At 39.2% G+C, this 14,238-nt stretch overlaps 1 protein-coding gene and 1 long non-coding RNA gene across 14 annotated transcripts in view; one reads left to right on the forward strand and one right to left on the reverse strand.

The window, feature by feature from the left end:
- DMC1 (DNA meiotic recombinase 1) overlaps positions 1 to 14,238 on the reverse strand; it is a 14,862-nt gene continuing 624 nt past the window's right edge. For 4 of the 13 annotated variants that reach the window (XM_083462386.1, XM_083462382.1, XM_083462387.1 and 1 more), the window contains exons 2-14: positions 12,262 to 12,352; positions 11,541 to 11,585; positions 10,211 to 10,357; positions 8,976 to 9,058; positions 7,046 to 7,098; positions 6,549 to 6,590; positions 5,507 to 5,579; positions 5,138 to 5,229; positions 4,177 to 4,250; positions 3,561 to 3,675; positions 3,097 to 3,157; positions 1,793 to 1,909; positions 1 to 858 (exon numbers count right to left, since the gene is read on the reverse strand). In XM_083462386.1, coding sequence (XP_083318512.1) covers positions 789 to 858; positions 1,793 to 1,909; positions 3,097 to 3,157; positions 3,561 to 3,675; positions 4,177 to 4,250; positions 5,138 to 5,229; positions 5,507 to 5,579; positions 6,549 to 6,590; positions 7,046 to 7,098; positions 8,976 to 9,058; positions 10,211 to 10,357; positions 11,541 to 11,585; positions 12,262 to 12,318 — 1,029 coding nt within the window. In that variant the 5' untranslated portion in view covers positions 12,319 to 12,352 and the 3' untranslated portion in view covers positions 1 to 788. The other 9 variants (XM_083462378.1, XM_083462381.1, XM_083462377.1 and 6 more) reach the window with 9 other exon arrangements.
- The window catches only part of LOC310687392, a 6,883-nt gene continuing 5,948 nt past the window's right edge, over positions 13,304 to 14,238 (forward strand). Inside the window, exon 1 of the long non-coding RNA XR_014516403.1 lies at positions 13,304 to 13,392. This is a non-coding gene — a long non-coding RNA (uncharacterized lncRNA). The remainder of the gene's footprint in view (positions 13,393 to 14,238) is intronic.

Genomic DNA, 14,238 nt, shown 5'->3' on the forward strand with positions numbered 1-14,238 from the left:
GGATGAAAAAGCTAGCAACTGCTACATTTTATTAAAAATGCAAGTATGAACAATTTAGTTTCAGTTAAATAGAGCTGTCAAGACTCATAAAAACAATTTTATAAACAGTTCTTCTATTCCTCTAGCAGAAGCAATTTCCATTTTTCTACACCAGCTTATGCTTTATCTGGAGGCTCCAGTGACAAGCATACTTTTTAAAATGCTGGGCAGTTAATAAATACTATTTTATTCTCAGTAGCATTCTATGCTATTATATTATATTCTACATGCAAATATTGTAAGACTTCAAGGACATAGTTAGACAGCCCTTGGCAGTAAAAACAGTGTTGGGTGTTATGTCCTTGAGGTGGAATGTGATTTTTTTGCAACAGAAACATCAGTTTTAAAAAAGGGCAACAAACAATTAACAACATCTCTTTAAAATAATTCCTAAGCATTTTGTAAGCCTTAATTCTCATACCCACTGGGTGCCTCTCAGCCTATTGAAATTGCTTTGTATTGACACCTAAGTTGTAGCAAGCCAGTTGCCACCTTGCACAAAATCTGTGTCGGCATGCAAAAAGCTCAGCCATACAGGTTTCAGAGGCTGACCGTGACCAGTTTACTACCTTCATAGAGCCAACCTGCTCTACAATTCCAAAAGATCACAACAATCTCAGTGATAATGTCAACAAGTGTTTAGAAATTTAAACACTCTGGATCTGGAACAAAAGTAACCAGGAATTAACTAACTTTAGACACAATTTAGCTTGTGGGCGTGCCTTCCATTGTTCACCACCAAGTTCTGCCTATTCTTTGGCATCTCCAATTCCTCCGGCAGTTATTGCAAATGTGGCTTCATTCTCAGGCATTTCTGGACTGATAAAACACAGAATTTGAGTCCATTTTTAATAACTCTACATGCAGGCATTGATGAGGGGAGGGGGGAATCCAGTGCATACATTACTTTTATGGGGATTTGGATAAAATTTGTCTTGACTTTCTCATTGAATTTATTTCTTTTTTTTTTTACTTGGTAGAAGCAATAGCCTGTATCACACATGGTTTTCAAGCATATTTTTCAGATTTACTTGAATTCTGATTCAGATCATCATAACTGAATCAATATAAATACTCAGACTTGGTTACCATCCTCCTTAATATCAAACAGGCACCTATAGGCCACGGCTAATTAGCAAGACTAGGGACACGGGTGGCGCTATGGGTTAAACCACAGAGCCTAGGACTTGCCGATCAGAAGGTCGGCGGTTCGAATCCCCGCAACGGGGTGAGCTCCTGTTGCTCGGTCCCTGCTCCTGCCAACCTAGCAGTTCTAAAGCACGTCAAAGTGCAAGTAGATAAATAGGTAAGGTAGACGGCATTTCTGTGCGCTGCTCTGGTTCGCCAGAAGCGGCTTAGTCATGCTGGCCACATGACCCGGAAGCTGCCTGCAGACAAACGGCAGCTCCCTCAGCCTATAGAGCGAGATGAGTGCCACAACCCCAGAGTCAGCCACAACTGGACCTAATGGTCAGGGGTCCCTTTACCTTTACCTAATTAGCAAGAACTGTTAATTACATATTTGGTTCTTTTGAAGGTGCTGAGGAGGAGAGAAGTTTAGTTCAGATTAGTAAGGGCAGTTTCCCCTCTTATTTGGAACCTGAATCTTAATTTCAAAATAGAGTGCCTCCTTCATTCACACTTCTCTTTTTTATATACATTCATTCAGTAACAAAGTTAACTCGAAGCCAAATAAACCGTAATAAGTTATTGGAACTATAGCATGCACTGTACCACACAACTTCTATATTACCTATCATATATCTTAGCAATACGCAACTCTCCTCTTCCTTTACGCAAACTAATCCTAGTTGTAGAAGCATGAGCGAGGATGTGGCCCCCAATGGGCTTTTTGGGATCAGCCTGAAAGCTAAAACAAACATACATAAAGGGATACATAAAAGGTACATCACGTCTGGTTACAAACACATCAAGATAATTGTAGTGAAGAATAGCTATGGATGTTATTTTGTTTAATTTCTATATTTTCTGTACTACAACAACCTCGAATGTGGTCCTTGAATTCTACCTTGAAATTGCTTAGGGCTTGCCACAAATGACAGCCCTAAGCAGAGGGGGGGTGGGGAAGCGTTCCTACAAAAAAGCATGAAGCAAAGGTAAGCGGCAGGGCTCATCCACACTTACCTTTGCTGCATCACAGGTCCAGGCTTTCCAGCTCTGTGTCTGAGTGCTTTTTCTTTTCTTTTCTTGCCCCTGTGCTTTCCCCATGAAAACCCACTCTTTATTGCTGAATCGGAGCAAAAGGCAATCTGTGGGAAGCCCAAATTGTGGTTTGCTCTGATTCAGTGGTAAGGATCAGGTTTTTCTGGGGGGTGGGTGAGAGAGCTCAGACACGGACTGGGAAAGTGTGGACCTGTGGCTAGAAAGCATAGGGCAAAAGTTAAGTGTTCCAAGTTAGTGTTCCAAGAAACACAAGGGGCTATGAAGGAAATTACTCCCTATTCATTAATTTTACAATGAATGATTTTAGAGTGTTGTTTATGTTATACTTTTATACTGTTTTATTGTTGTTAGCCGCCCTGAGCCCGGCTTCGGCTGGGGAGGGCGGGATATAAATAAAATTTATTATTATTATTATTATTATGTGCCTCCACTATCTGTTAGGCATTGTCAGAACCATCCCTGCTCAGCTGATGCTATATACATTTTTTTTAAATGCAAAGACATTTAACACCATGGCAGGTTTCCAAGCTGAAAAGTGCTGACACTCAGATGAGAATCTCCCCAGAACTATTTATATCTGAAAGTGAAACTCTAGTGATCTCCATCCATCTCCTTATGAACTTCAACTGGCATATTCTGGAAATGTGGATTTTTAAAGGGGCCACATTCTGAGACTGATGTTGATGGAGAGGGGCATGAGTTGGCTAACTGGTCCTTCTTTACCCATAATTGCAGTGCACTCTCAGAGAAGTGAGAATATAGAAAAACCTGTTTAACATTCTTCATAGACTATCCCACCTATCCTAGCCCTTTCCCCATACTATCTTACTTCCTATTTCTGTGGTTTATGAAAAATCGCAGTAAATTGCTTACGTCATTGTTGCTCCCGGGTCAGCAGTCATCTGGTTAGTTACAAACACAGCCACGTTATATTCTGCAGTGAAAACAAGGTCCAAGGGAAGATGTTACATATAAAGAGAAAATTCATTATGTTTCCTCCCAGAATGCTTTTAAGCATTTCTAGTAATAAATGGTGAACTATGCTTATTAAAGTTCCTGTAATATTGAAAAATATTAACTGCGTTTTAAACAACTAGCACATTTTTATTACATTTTCTGGTGGAGTAGAGGTGTGAAATACATTTCCCACAACCAAACTTGACACTTATCTACTACACTATACTTGCTCTGCTGGCAGTACATTATTTGGTGAAAATGCTATTATTAAATGCTATTATTAAATAATAATAAGAAGAAGATAATAGCTTTGGGCTACACTAACACTTATTTTTCAGTCATCTAAAAGCATGGTATTCTGCCTTACATGCTTCTCCTACCTTCTGATATTTTTTGAAGCCTTGACAGCATCTGAGCAAGCTTCTGTTGCCTTTCAGCCAGTTCCCCCCGACCACTGAAGTCCACGCGGAATAGTGCCATAATGGAATCAATTACCTGCAAAGAAATAGTAAAGAGGGAGAGGATGTGAAAGGAGAAGAATTTACTTGGAAAATATTCAAGATATAGAAATGAGCAGCACAATCTTATACATGTCTACTCAGAATTGAGTCCCATTGGGTCCCATGCTGGGTTTTCTGTGGGGCTGTTTGCTGTTAAGTTGTGTTCTTTTATAGTACAACAATGGATTTTAAATTAGGTGACTTCTATTTTTATTTTTCTGTGCTTTACATGTTAGCTGCTTTGAGCTACTCCTTTGGGAAGGGGGAATTGGGTATACATATTAGTATAAATGTAACATGAGTTCAGTGGGGTTTATGTTAGTGGATATAGGGATGTAGCTTATTATTTATAATTATTTATTAAATTTGTATACTACCCTATACTCATAGATCTCGGGGTGGTTCACATCATAAAATTACAATATAAAAACCACAAAGTATATAATAAAAATAAGGAAAGCAGAGCAGATCACTAACATAATCATATGAGTTATACCAATAGTTTGAAAATTCCTGGCTCCTCGTGGAATTTGGCAGCAACATAATCAAGCAATTCCATCTGATGTTCACCTTGAAGCACCATGGAAGAATGATAAAAACAGGAAAAGCAGTTAGAAACCAATATGAAAGGGGGGAAGAAGTAGGTAGCTTGCTTAGAAAGTAGAAACTTGTGTTCCAGAGGATTTGGCAGAAGCATAGTTTTCCACCAACAAAAATATATTGTATCTTTCATCTCATGTAATAATATCATGGATAAGGTTCCATCCACAAAACGTTTAAGATTTTTAAAAATATTATGCTATACTGAAGCACTTGAAGTGGCTTTTGCACATCCAAAAATAGCTTTTCACACAATTGTTTGTTGAAGAAGCAGTGGAAATCAACTTCACATTTACAGCTTTAGTTGACTTTGAGCAATGCTACTGTGGACTGTCTTCTGCATTTTTTTTTCTTGAGGTAACTGCTACTTTTTCTGCTTTAGGCAAAGGTAACTATCCAGAGCTTGGTAGGTGCTAAGGGAGCATATAATTATACCACTTGTTAGAATTGCTGTTTGCGCTGAATCAGCAGTAAAGCACAGGTTTTTGCAGGGAGAGCTCCAGAGCAAAAAAATTAATAAAATTATTTGGACCACAGACCTTAAAGCATGGACTGTGCATGGAAAACACAGAGGAAAGGTACATGTGGATAAGCCCCGTGGGCTCATCCCAATGCAGGTAAGCTTTATACCCCAGACTTAAATTTGTTCTGCTGAAACCTACTTTTACCCAATGTAAATTAGGTAAAATAATCATATACACTACAGGAATGCATAAGTACCACAACAACAAAAATACAGAGTTCATATTTTAAAATGGTAATTCATAATATTCCTGATGGCCCCTCGGTATTGAGATGAGAATTGTTTAATCTTAAAGTAGGGAGGATTTCCACGCAATCTTCAGTTGCAATCTTACTTGTATATGCCCGTGCATATAATACATTGTCAAGAACTGCATCATGGTCTGCATTGAAGCGATCAGCAATATCACGAAGACGGTCTGGACGGCTGGGGTGTTTCCTAGTTAAGGTATCTAGTTTCTAATCCAGTTTCTGAGATGTGGTAGCTGAATTCCCATACAAGCAAAAATTCTTCTCAGCAGTTCTTCATGCACTACAGTTAATTAAATGAATGGTATTTTTTATACACCCACCCATAAAACTCAAGTTTCATATAAATGGCTCTTCAGATCTTAACACCACAAAACTTTTTTTTTTTTTGTCACCATTAGGAAAATCTTCCAATTTATTCTGTTAAAGCTGTAATATCTCAAAAGAAAGGATACAAGGTGTTTTCTGTGTCAATGAAAATAATCTTCCCACCAGTATAGCCATCCGTTCCAGGAAGCTGGGCTGTTACTATAAAAAGGAGTGAACAAATTTAAGCCCTACTACATGCCATTTTAATACCTGGAATTTTTCATTATTGATAATCACTATCAGCTTTATAGTAAGGCCAGTGTAAATCCTCAAGACTACGTAGAAGTATCCCAAGTAATTTCTGTTCATAACAAGCCCCCAAAGGCATGATCAAAAGCACACAACGTGGAAAGAAGTTCCAAGAAAGTGGAGGAACTTCCCTTTCCATAGAGCATAGCAGAGTTCACTGGTTAATGACTCCGCCGTTAGGGCTGCCATACATCCAGATTTTCCTGGACATTCCTGGTGCTTTGTCCTGGGTCTTGTGTAAAAAAAACTCAACAACTTTTGGGGTGTCTTGGCTTTTACTTCTTGAAATATGGCAACCCTATCCTCCATTAGCTGAAGCAGAGAGCCTAGAAAACTGGGAAAAGGTCAATTTTGTTCTAGCTGTTGAGGAACGAGATTGAGGGTGTTGTTTTCTCTTCATCTTCCCGTCTCCCCCTGTACTAGCTGAGGAACCCAGTGATATGATCCCTTGGGAGATCTGCAGATCCTAAGCCTCCAGCACTCTACCCCAACTCTGTTGGTAGTAGCCTCCTGCCTGCTTGGGCACACCAGAAGCCTCAGCTGTGGCACATTCCTCCCCATCTCAGCAGCACTCCTTTCCTTTGGCAGGGAGGTGAATATACACCATCCTAACCTCTCCCAGGCAACAACATTGGAGGGGTGGTCTTAGGATTGTACCCTAAGTTAAGTTAGATCTGGAAATTATAAATAACATTAAAATAGTAATCATAATTAGTGGCAGTTTTTTTCATTTGTAAAACTAATAGACTTTTAGGCCTTCATCCTTAAAATAGATTAACCTTGATGCAGAAATATTTATAGTAGTTATTATTTTAAAAGCAAATTACAAGTTTTTGGAAACAGAACATACAGTTCTCAGGATGGGTGTCATTTACATACCACAAAGAGTGTGGGAAAGCTGAGTTTTGCCGGTTCGGAATTCTAATTAAAAATATAAAGAGTTAAATTTGCTAGTCATATGAAACAATATAGTCAGTATTCCCCCCCCACACACACCTGCCCCAAACACACACACACAAATTATTTGGGCTGCTTTCTGCAAAAAGTAGAATTGAACTCCCCATGCATCAGCTAATGTTTAGCAAGTTTGTCTGAACACTGCACAAAGCTGGATTAAGTTTAAGAAATTTAGGGCATAACTTAAACTGATCTTGAAAGAAATATTTCTTTTAAATTACCCATTCACCCTTTTTACTCATTTATATGGCCCCACCAAAAACACTAATGGCAGACATCCCCAGCAAATACATGCACTACAAAAATAGGGGTATGCCCCCCAAATATTTCTACAAACAAGCTAGAGTATCGTATCACCCAAACACACATTTGTAATAGTTTAGGGAAGTGAACGTGTTCCATGATATACTTTCACTCACCCCCAAAGGCTTCAGTAATTGCCATGCTTTCAATTCCACCACCCAAGAGTTTACTGGAAGTGCAGATAAGGGGAAGAAGTTATGCAAAACAAGTCACAAAGCCAAGAAAGCAATATGAAATAAACTTTTTGCTCTAAGGAAAGTGTGACCATGTTGAAAGACCCTGCATGTGATTTTCACAGCTTGTAGGGACAACATGGGTTGCTATTAGCTGGCTTCTAGCTTACAGGGAATTGTTATTCTTTTAGATCTCGAATATACACTATAGGGTTACTGTTGTGACATCAAATGACAACATTTGTACAGTCATTAAAACAAGATATGGACAAGCCTGTTGGCCATAGATGCAGCCCCTTTGCAAAAACTGGCAAATAAACCAGAAAATCTTCCATTGTTTCCCATTTCATCTGAATCAGGAAGCTATAATTAAAATCTTCAGAACAAGCCACAATATTAAGCTATGGTTTGAAGTTGGCTTAATATACTTGCTTGTTCTGAAGAAGCAGTAGAAGAGGAAGATATAAATAATTGGTTCATAAAGTTTCTGATATTTAAATATTTTGGCCACATTCCAACATGGAGTTTGCTACACTTGTTCATTGAAATAAATGAGCTTAAACCTGCCAAACTGTGTTGGACTCTAACCTTTTACCATATATTGATCTTTAGGCCACTTATTTGTACACTACCGTATATTTTTTTTAAAAAAGGAAGTTTGTGCTTTAAATGTGGTTTGTACATATTTTCTCCTATCTACTAATTGCCACCCATTTTGCCTAATAATATAGTTGCCAACTGCTCTTTCTTTCTTAAAGTATGAGGAGTAAACAACATGGCTTGTCCTGTTATTTGACTTCATTCATCTGGGAAAGAGAACATCACTTGGGGATCCAGTGTGGTGTAGTGGTTAAGAGCGGTAGTCTCGTAATCTGGGGAACCAGGTTCACGTCTCCGCTCCTCCACATGCAGCTGCTGGGTGACCTTGGGCCAGTCACACTTCTTTGAAGTCTCTCAGCCCCTCTCACCTCACAGAGTGTTTGTTGTGGGGAGGAAGGGAAAGGAGAACGTTAGCTGCTTTGAGACTCCTGAAGGGGAGTGAAAGGCGGGATATCAAATCCAAACTCCTCCTCTTCATCCATTGCTCCTCTACCCCCACTACCATGCCAAGAATATGGACACCTGTCCAAGTCATCTCTTGTGCTGTAGGAGGTACTGCTTACAGAAAAGGGCAATGGCCTTTCAAAAGAACAGACAGCTCTTCACAGTGCTGATAGGCAGTTCAGTCAGAAGACTCAGAAGGCTTCTGCATACTACTGAGGCAACAGCTCTCCCTAGCCACCACTGGGTACTCTGAATTCTCCAGGGGATGAAAAGCTGCCTTGTGTTTCCTGCCTCCCTGGTTAGGTTTTGACAACTGCTCCAGATTTACAGAATGTGCAATCCTCCTGATGTTGCTAGAATACAACAACTACTTTCCTGCTCATGGGAATTGTGGTCCAACAACAGCTAGAGGGACACAGGTTTCCCATCCCTAGTCTACCCTTACTGAATTGTCAGTTTTGACTCAATTACTTGACTGGACTTCTTTTGTCTTGACCCTGTTCTTGGGATTGCATCCTCTGTCCTATAAGGAGTGTCAGGACATCAGCTTGGACTTCCCTGGGACCTTAAGTTGGGAGAAGACAGGATAATGGCCCTGGCATCATTAGGCTTCAATCCTATACACAAACTTGCCTGGGAGTAAGGTCCATTGAATTTAACAGGACTTGTTTCAGAGCAGCATGCATAGTGTGACACTGTTAGCCATTAAATTGGGTCTGGATATAGAACTTGTTAGCAAACAAACAAACAAACAACAAAACAAGCAGCAACAATGAAAGCTTCTTGAAATACTGAGTTAAATAAAAAGCAGTGTTGGCTGTTTACTAACTCAAATTCTTGACTTCCAGTGGTGATATGGAACACCATCCTACGTTTCTCACTGTACTCAAAAGCTGTCAAAAATCCTGGTTCCTGTAAGAAGCACAAAGTGGTTGAAACCTTAATCAGCATAAACAATGATCAAGGATGATGGGAGCTCTAGTCCCACAACATCTAGATGGCCACACATTCCCCAACCCTGGTCTACACTAACTGGCAGCTGCAATCCTAGATTTCAGACAGGGGATGTCTCCCGGCCCTATCAGGACATACTGAAGATTGAACCTGGAACCTTTGGCATGCTAAGCATGTGCTGTAGCCACGACCCTTCCTTACTTAATAGAGAAGAGTCCTCTACTTGCAGGGCTGTCTGGTCCATCAGCTGACTATAAGGTTGTGCTCAGTGGAATGAAGAGAGAAGCAATTTTTCATGATTCCCTCTCTCCCCCAAACTTCCAGATCTACCCCAGAGTGTTAGGAGAACCCCCTAGAGGAGATTTAGGAGGACACAGGAGGCTGCAGTGGGGAGGGGATATAGCTGGAAATTGCTTCTCACCCAGTCCTGCTGATAGAAGTCAATCGACTGATCAACACCATTGGATACATACAACACATTCTTTCTAAATTTGCACATATGAAGTAGCATATGCAGGTGTGTGCCATATTTTGTCCATTTTGTGATGCATTTCCTCTGTTTCTGTGATAACTGATGTCTGATTAGAAGGCAATTTCCAACTACTGAACTAGTGCATTAATTACATGTTTATTGCATGTTTTGACAATGATCTCTAAAACATGTGAAACAGCTACACATTTATTTCATGATGTGTTTATCATGAGTACAAATTGCAGAAAGCCATGGTTCTCTTGCCACATGCTTTAAAAGTTAATGTGGTGAAACAAATGCATTGAACTGCCTCGCAATGGCTCATTATAAAGAAACACAGCTTCCATAATATGTGAAATTGACCTCTAAGATAAGTGTTTTGGTCAAGAAAGTACTTAGCTAGGAATATACCAACAGCTACTCCACGATAGATAGATAGATAGATAGATAGATAGATAGATAGATAGATAGATAGATATGTACTGGATTGCCAACCATTCCTGGGTGAAGTTATGATGGCTTGCCAGGCACATTAACTGGTACAAATATTTAATATGAGGGTTTCAATAAAGCAGTCATGATTATATTCCATCTTATGCTACCAGTGAGAAATGGATGGAGTGCTAGTGTTTGCTTACTATAAGTTTGTTGGCTGCCTCTTTTATCTTCTCCACTTTGGCCTCTGAGAGTCCCTTAACATTGCATAGTGCCCGCCTAGTTGTCATCTGAATTCCTTTGATTGTACAAATTCCCACTGTTTTCAGCTTTTTAATATCAGCCACATTCTGTGAAGGACATAAAAAGGATTAGAACTCTTGATGTTCATGAGATGTTACATATATCAGGGAGGTTAATAAACCAAAATCTTGTTCCTCACTAAAATTAGGAGGGCTTAGAAATGGTTTTTGGTGCAGGTTTTCTAATTATATTTATTTTTATTTCATTTTAATCAATAAATGTAAGTGTATCTTGATTTCTACTCTGTGGTGTGTTTTTTAGTCAGGTCCTTTTCAGAAAGAAAGGCTAGATCAGCATTATGAAAATAAATTAGCAGAATGAATGTGGCGCCTATATATTGTTTGGGTCTCCTTGTTTTCCTAAGCAGCTGGAAATCCAAGGCAAAATTGCACAACAGGGAAGAATGATGTATAACACAAATGGGGAACCGATAACCCAGGCATAGACAAACTCGGCCCTCCAGATGTTTGGGGACTACCAACTCCCATCATCCCTAGCTAACAGGACCAGTGGTCAGGGATGATGGAAGTTGTAGTCTGAAACATCTGGAGGGCCAAGTTTGCTGTGCCTGCTGTAACCCTCCAAATGTTGCTGGACTACAACTCCTGTTACCTCTATCAATTGGCCATGCTGGCAGCAATGGATGGGAACTGAAGTCCAACAACATCTGGAGAGTCTCAGGTTCCCCCCATCCCTAATTTCTAAGAATATTAAGCTGTGCCATTTCTATATTTTCTGGAGACATCCATATAGGAGTACTTATACCCTGTAGTTCTCTAAGCATTCATTGTATTTTTTTCTGAATGTAGTGGACATTTAATAATTTCTCTGTGAAGGTAATAAAAGCAGTTCCAGTGCAGTAGATTATGACACGAGCAATGGAACAGCTGAGTATCTTTTTGGGTACAGGCTGCATTTATGTTAGTCATTACCTTTAGGATGGCCAGGTAAAAATAAAAAAGACAGAGTTCTTGCAGCTTTGTAAGTTGTGTAGAAGAAGGAATTTCAGCAGACACAATGGTCTTTTTCACCTGGCCACCACAGCTTATCTCAGTTTAACAGTAGTGTACACATAGTCCAAGTAATCTTGATTACTATAAAAGACTGAAAATTTTATGTTTTCTTGCTTGAAATTAAGGATGTGACACCCGCTTCATAATAGCAGTCAGAGCTCAAACAGAGAATAGAAAGGCAAATAAGGATACAGATGCATTTTTAAAGTGTGCTTACAATTCCATGCTTCTGTAGCAGGTCGATGTCCTGGAAAAAGGACTCCTAAAGGGATGCAAAAACAAAGGCAGCTACCAGAATCTTTGTTATTTTGATATTTATGCACACATCTCTGGTCAACCAACTAACTTTATTTTATCCCAGAGCAAGGATTACTTTTAGAGGGTTTTCTCCATGCTCAAAGGTACGCAGTACCAGGACCACTTTTTTGGTTAAAAAGTATGGCACGTACTGTAACAACTTTATGGTGAGTACCGGCACCTATTTTTCTAGAAAAAAAGCACTGGGCGTTTCTTTAATAGTGACAATTAATTAATTGTAATGAATTAATTTGATTTTTTTTACCCAACCTTCACCATACGGTCCCAGGCAATATAAAAATACAACATTAAAATCAGTTAAAACAATTTACAGTCAAAAGAATAGGGTGGGTCCTAAAACATGCATCTCAGGTGCTAAAGGCCAGGATAAAGAGAGGTGCATTTCAGCTTATGATGAAAGCTATACTATAAAGGTGCCAGATGCGCCTATTTGGGCAGCTTAGGGGCTGCCCTTAGAGAATGCCCTCTTTCAAGTTGCCACCCCTCAAAATTATATGAGTATGCACATCTTCTAAGTTTTCTCAAATATGAACCATTTTGTTTACTAAAAAATGAATGCTTTATTCCATTTTATATAATTTTCTTGAGGACTCCAGACAAAACAAATTTTGCATCTATACCTCATCATCCTGGAATCCTGGTTCTTCCTGCACAACTTGATCCTCCATGGACTTCATTGTAATATAAGATATAGTAAGATTTCAGTCAGTGCTGCAGGAAGCAATTGGAGAGTGTAAAAGCATATAAAGCAATAAGATATGCAACTCTTTTATGGATCTGGTGTGTGCACTTCATGTAAGACGGCAGCCTTCGTCACTTATATAGCATGACCAAGAAGGGACTAAGCGTACTGAATAGTTTTGTCATAGATTTAAGAGAGAGTTGTTTGATTCCAACATGCCTGAAGACTTCCATCACACTGAGGTAGAAATGGCTAATTTATTCAGCCTGGGTTGTGAGACTCACATCCGTTATGGAGCATTGGAACATTTGATATTAAATGAAAGCTATAGTGTAAGAGAGTTCCCACATAAAAAATCTCCAAATTTACCATATAAGAGAAAATACAGATTTTGAAAGCTTTTCGTTTTTCTTTTCTGTTGTGATAATTTTGAAAATTTTCACGTGAGCCTCCTGTAAAGAGCTCCTCACATGAAAATGAGGTGAACAAGTCACCATACATAGACCTCAGCACCTCAAAAATATGGATTGGTCTTCAGTTTCTGTTCTTCTCTCATGCTACAACTGTGGAATGCTCTCAACTTGAAAAAAAGAATGGCATCTGCCATCCAATCACTCAGTTTCAATTCAACAATATGCTATTGAAGTGACAAGTGATTTAACAGTGAGAAAGCGAAAAACCACTAATTCGTAATCGTCATGTTTCAAAATAACTTTAGGAAAAGGTAAAAATATTTTCCTGAGGTAACATAACCACCCGATCTTGGTAATGACAGATGGGAAGCATCCAATTAAAAAGATGAAGGACATGTTGTAACTCCTTTTTATAACATCTTGCCTATTTATTGAAGATCACATCATACTTGCACATTGTTTTCTCATTGTTCCCAGCTTTCTTGACCTGGATACCGGTTTAAATATATATATATTTAAATTATACAACTGTGTCCATTCTCATTTTTGGACAGTGGCGCTACATATCAGGAAGAAGTGAGGCTATAAGTATATTCTCTACCTCAAGTTCCAGTGCCGCAAAGTGAAAATGGAACAGAGGCCAGGAGACAACTCAGGTGACTGTTTTACTAATTGTGAGGTATTTTTTTTTTAGGTATGTGAGGTGAGAGCACCCGCCATGACTCACCAGTGTATCACTGAAACCATTCCAGTGCCATATGGTTCTCATCACATTACTAAAAGAAATCACCTGATGCTGAAAGAAACAGTAATGTGAATCCACCCATACTAGTATCTTTTTTGAGGTAAAAATTAGTGGCACTCTTCTAATATATCCAGTGCAAGGTCATGGCCCTCTTTCTCGTGTGTTTTTCGTATTTTTTATTGTTTCTGACCGTCCAGCACTTTGACAGAAAGATAGTAAATATATACTAAAACTAGAAGAATGTGCCAGAAAAAGGAGGGCAGTTTAAGCATTCAAGTGGCAGAGAAGGCTCAGAATAATGTATGGTGGGAAAGAGCATTTTTTTCCTGTGCTTCTAACTTTTTACCATGACATTTACTTCCTCCTGGATGCCCTGAAAAGCAAACTAAAACCCTGAGACGTTACAAAGGAGAGATGATGTATTATTTCAGATTGTGATAGGGTTAGAGGTTTTTTTAAATGTTCAGATGTATCAATTTTTATGTTCAGCCTTACTTACCTCCCCCTCACCTCTCCTGCCCAAAAAATCAAACCTTTCCCCAGCCTCTGTGGTAACATATGACTGAGGCTGACTTGGTTTAAACAAGCAAGTCTGCTTCTGCTACACACTCTGGGATTCACACTCCAGCGTTGGAAGAAAAAAGGTGTAAAAGCTGCTAGACAGAGCTGCCAGATCTGAGGAGAAAAATGAAGCCAAAATGGCTTCCAGCTATACTCTGGGTAGTTGGGGAATGTATATTAAAAAAACAACCACCAC

The sequence above is a fragment of the Podarcis liolepis genome (assembly GCF_965112155.1).
Source record: "Podarcis liolepis genome assembly, chromosome: 10".
NCBI classification, from domain to species: Eukaryota; Metazoa; Chordata; class Lepidosauria; order Squamata; family Lacertidae; genus Podarcis; species Podarcis liolepis.